Source organism: Acomys minous, assembly GCF_964271855.1.
Source record: "Acomys minous genome assembly, chromosome: 7".
NCBI lineage: Eukaryota > Metazoa > Chordata > Mammalia > Rodentia > Muridae > Acomys > Acomys minous.
The window spans coordinates 101991509-101996668 of record NC_140488.1 but is presented as its reverse complement, the minus strand read 5'-3'; the positions used below and the strand labels follow the sequence as shown (position 1 = coordinate 101996668).

The 5160-nt window shown below is 38.9% G+C and overlaps 1 protein-coding gene across 1 annotated transcript; it reads left to right on the top strand.

The window, feature by feature from the left end:
* Positions 1–1395: 1395 nt before the first annotated feature.
* Positions 1396–4101, top strand: LOC311602590 (uncharacterized protein). The gene is made up of 3 exons (XM_084790856.1): positions 1396–1475; positions 1928–2035; positions 3315–4101. The coding sequence occupies exons 2-3, from the start codon at positions 2010–2012 to the stop codon at positions 3985–3987; spliced, it is 699 nt and encodes a 232-aa protein (XP_084646982.1). The 5' UTR covers positions 1396–1475; positions 1928–2009; the 3' UTR covers positions 3988–4101.
* The last annotated feature ends 1059 nt before the right edge of the window (positions 4102–5160 follow it).

Below are 5160 nucleotides of genomic sequence, written 5' to 3'. Positions count from 1 at the left end.
TCCAACAACCTTTTCACTGCATTCTGGGTATACATCAAGAGATGGAACCAGTACACAACACTGTTAAAGTGGACTGGGACCAGATATTAGATAGTTCACATGCTTATGGGAACCCTACCCCCAATAATCTGGTATAAACATAGTGAGACAAAAATGACTCTTAAAAATATTATTACACTTATAGATTACTGGGTCAATTAACCCACCTCATAAAATTTCTTCTTGCAGTAAATGACAATTAAAAATGAGATCCACAACTTCACAATGTGCAGAGTATGAGAGACTTTGAAGGATTTGGTCCTAAATGACATGTACTCATCAAGACCCTCTCCTTGACTCATAGAGATTATGACAACATACACGCAAGGTCAAAGCAGACAATATGCCAGTACTGTAACCAGGTATTGAACACAACTAATCACTACTAAACAGGACACTATTTGCATTTGATACCTTCAGGGGAAAAAGTCAGGTTTTTTTCAAATGGAGACTCAGTGGGATTATCCACTAGATTCTAGAGCAAGCTGAATAGAACAGTAGTTGGCCAAAACAAAACAGACACCATTAGACTTTAAACCCTAGAATCTTTGTTTTGAGTAGTACTGTTTTTTTTTTCACTTTGTCCTTTTAGAGTTTCGTAGGTTTTAAGATTTATTTATTTTTTATGTTTTGGGGGTCTTGAGTGAGTACGCTAGTTGGGAAGAGTTGCAGTGATGTTTTTATCCACTGTGTAAAGATTATCCTTGTATTATTTAAGCAATGATTTCCATATCCGTAGACCTGATAACAGGCCAGAGTTTTGCATTATTATTATGATGAAGTGTCCCCTATCTTAGTAATCTGTAAACATTGTTCTCCATCACATTCTAATTGGCTAAATAAATAATTGAGGAGCCAACTGTTGGGCAGAAGAAAATAAGACAGGACTTGTGAGCTGAGGGAGAGGGTCTCAGGTGGAGAACAGAGGGAAAGAGTGCCTTGGGAACATAGATGAAGAATAACCAGCCAAGTCACCATTAAGATGGCAGGTAATGGGCCACCTGGCTTGGAAGTAGGCCAGACCAGTATTATTCGGTTAGAAGAGCTGAGTATTTCCCAAACTATAGTGCCTGAAGCTTTTAATAATTATAAAGATCTATTAAAGAGCTAGGTGAGGTCTAGAAAAAAAACATGTGTTTTAGATGGAAGGATCTCAGAAACTATAGCAAAGGGGAAAGCCATAATCTACTTATACTGGTTGGAAAATCCTTCTAAATTAAGATATAAAATAAATTAATTATTACCTTAAACTTTCTCACATATGAGAAGGGTATTAGCTACTCTTGCCCTTTAAGACTACATCATATCTTGGCTCTGGCTCTTTGCTCATAATGTGCCATTTATCTCTGGTGGCCATGGAAACAGAAGGTTATTTAAAGCCACTCCCTTACACATGACAGTCACTAACATTTGGGCTTCATAGAAGAGATAAAAAGGCAAGTATTTTAGATTAACTATGTAGACTTATTAAGAACTTTCTGTTTCAAAAGACAAAGAAGGCCAAAGAATCCACACATAGATTCAGCTATTTGTTGACATCATTTCCATGTGAGCAAATCCTGCTGAGTATCTTAAATGCAAGACATTTTTGTTTCTTTATGATGGCTGGGAAGCCTGTACTAACACTGATAACTGTGTACTTTCTTGCAGTTGAGTAGGTGAAATAGACTTTATGTTCTCCTATCCATACGATGGGGGATATGCCTGTGTAGATCACTTTGGCAGGGTCACGAACCCCAGGTGGGCCAATCATGCTAAGGTGTATAAATGGGTCTCCAATAAAGCAAAGCACAGGAAGGGAATGGAACTTGTGAATGAGACAAGGGTCGGTTGGGTAGACATTGTTCTAAACTGAAATACCTGCCTAACAGATCTTCTTTTACTGAAGGTTATTCACCTTTTCTGTGACTCCCTTCTGTGTCAACATTTCCTACTACTTGGGTGAAATTTATGATCTTGGCATCTTTCAAATGGATCATCTCCTTGATACGCGAAGGTAAACAAATTCAAATAAATTACATGGACGTTTCCAAATATGGTCTTTATGCAATACATGCATCTACTTGCTGGGATTCATACATAGGCAGAACCAGATCCTGACCCACTGCTCCTATAGTCTATGGCCTCAGATATGCCTCAGCAAAGAAGACAGTGTGTGAGCAGGATATTAATTCAGACCACCATCAATTGAAACCCCATCTTGTTGATGTAACTTTATATGGACTACAGCTAATATTTTCTCAAAATTAGAAAGCACATTACACATAGGCTGTCAAGGAGTAGGTAAGTGAAAGAGCATTTTTCATGGCAAAGATCTCCTGTGTGTGGGGCCCTCAATATTTCTGATTAGGCAGTGGGAATAAAAAATTTCAAATGCCTCTGACTACAAAAATTGCCTCCTTGCTTACTTCTAAAGAAACCCACTATGTGTATTTTTTGTTTCTATCTAATTGTGTCATTGTGAGTGTGTCTGTTTGTCTGTCTGTCTTTCTCTCTGTCTCTCTCTGTCTCCTTGTCTCTGTCTCTGCCTCTACCTCCCCCAGGCTCTCTCTCTCTCTCTCTCTCTCTCTCTCTCTCTCTCTCTCTCTCTCTCTCTCTCTCTCTCTCTCTGTGTGTGTGTGTGTGTGTGTGTGACTGACTGCATTTTCAGATATATTAAAATATAAATACTTTGTGTATGGAATTTTGTTTTAATTGGTTATAGCATGTGTACCATTTCTCATTTTGCTTGTTCTTTCACAGATATAAGCTTCCAATAGTTATACTCTCCTACTTATGATTCTAATTTATGATAATATATTATTTATGCACCGCAAACACATCAGAATTGAATATCACTTTACAGATGATGTTACCAGTTTGTTTGAAATATTAATTCCAAGTACTAGAATTCTTAGTTAACAAATATGCACATTGTAACACTTGGCAGATACAAGAAGATTGCTAAGTAGAACAACATGCCAAGGTTGTTGCTGAAATTGTCATAAATTTCTAGACCTCTAATATTCTTACTGGTAGTATGTTTGATAGATACAGTGCACATGATAAATAAAAGGACTCTTAGAGGTTTTTTTTTTATATTTTCCTGGATTTCTAGGATCCTTATTCTCTCACTTGTAGCCCGTTAAACATTAACACATAAAATCTTTAATAACAAGTATGTGACAACAGGGTCTAAGTATGAGATCTCAGTGCTCGATAGACTGTGAGACATTTTGATTCTCCATCTTCCCTGGGTTCTGGTTGACTGAATAATTGTTCTATCTTGTCTTCAGATTTACAGATGCAAGGGAGTGCATCTACAAACTGAGTGGGTTGCTTAGCAGCCTAACAGCTTTCCTGCTTGAAATAGTCCTTGCGTGCAGCTCAAGCTGGCGCCTGTGGGAATTCAACAGCACAGTAGTGCAGTGTGTGTCCTTTGGACTATGGGACGCTTACTACCATCAAGAAGTTAAAGTTTCTGGTTCCCTAAAAAAGATCCTGGTGAACACTCCTATCGATTCAACTTGGACCATTCCACCTGAATTAAAGTATGCCCGGAACCTGATAGTGTGCGCCATTTTAATGAAGCCTGTAGTTCTTGCTTTCAGCGCAATGGCCCTTAAGATCAGCTGCATGAAACACCCATTTGTCGAGATGCAGATATACTGCCAAAAGATGGCTGCCTTAGTTTTGTTTGCAAGTAGCCTCTTCACTTTTTCTTCTGTGAGTGTGAACTACCTGGATGATCTTTATGGACAATCTACTCTGGACTTCCCTGCTGACTTTCCTGTCCAGAAAGAAGATTTGAAATCCAAACACCTTACAGCAGTATTCCCAGTAGGGGTCCTGATAGCCAACATATCACTCCTTGGTGTGATCATGTTGCTTTCTGATATGATCTATTTGAAACAAGAAAGTCAGGTGAAGGCCAAGTATGCTTCCAAAGTGGCCTCTCAAGAAGCCTGAAGTGAGGACTCCTTCATTTGCAACATCTGTCAAAAGGTTCCTTGAAGAAAACGTCCTATTCATGGACAAAATTCATGTAGTCCTCAACTCGTTCTGAATAAATGTCTTTGAAGTAAAGCATCAATTTTGTTCTCCCTGTGTGTGAAAACCTACTTTATACTCTGTCTAATGTATTCTTCCCTTTAAATGTTTTCACATCTAAACTCCGATGGCCGTGATGAGGTGCTCATTATTTGCCAAGAAGCAGTAGCAGGAAAATGTACTGGTGATCTTTTGTTGTAAACATAACACAATAAACACTGTGAGAAAGTATTTCATAATGATGCTGACACCCAAACAAAGGAAACAACCACATTCTTGTATGGAGACCCTTAGGTACTTCCACATGAGAGCAAAGATGAACTACCTAGTGTTGGCCCTGTGGAAAGAATGTGCCATTTCCTGGATGGCTATTTTGTACCCTGGGAAGTGGGTATGTCCCGTCTCCATGCTTGTGAATATCACAAATATCCACCTAGTGTTGGCCCTGTGGAAAGAATGTGCCATTTCCTGGATGGCTATTTTGTACACTGGGAAGTGGGTATGTCCCGTCTCCATGCTTGTGAATATTACAAATATCCACCTAGTGTTGGCCCTGTGGAAAGAATGTGCCATTTCCTGGATGGCTATTTTGTACACTGGGAAGTGGGTATGTCCCGTCTCCATGCTTGTGAATATTACAAATATCCACCTAGTGTTGGCCCTGTGGAAAGAATGTGCCATTTCCTGGATGGCTATTCTGTACCCTGGGAAGTGGGTATGTCCCGTCTCCATGCTTGTGAATATCACAAATGCCCACAGATTCCCAGTGTGTTCTGATGGAACAAGTGTGTAGATATCAGTGGACAGCTTCTTCTATAACTCTTCTTGTATTAGCTTCAGGAATAACTGTGTTCCATATCACATTTATGTTGTGGCAAACACAATTGTGTAATGGCCAGTCTTCCTCACACTAAATATGCCAATTTGATTCATAAGTCCCCATAGATAAAAAGCCATTAGATTTGAAAAACTAATTTATCATAATTGTTAAAATTATCAAACATCTTACCAGTCCCACATTTCTTACTTAGGTCCAAGACTATATTGTGACTCAGTTTAGTTTATCAACTGTGAGAACTTGGGCAATCATAA

Bases quoted from the DNA above. Each gene is read 5' to 3' on its own strand.
- LOC311602590 (XM_084790856.1), top strand. From the start codon at position 2,010: ATGGATCATCTCCTTGATACGCGAAG. The intron at 2,036-3,314 runs GTAAACAAATTC...TCTTGTCTTCAG, and splicing joins CATCTCCTTGATACGCGAAG to ATTTACAGATGCAAGGGAGT.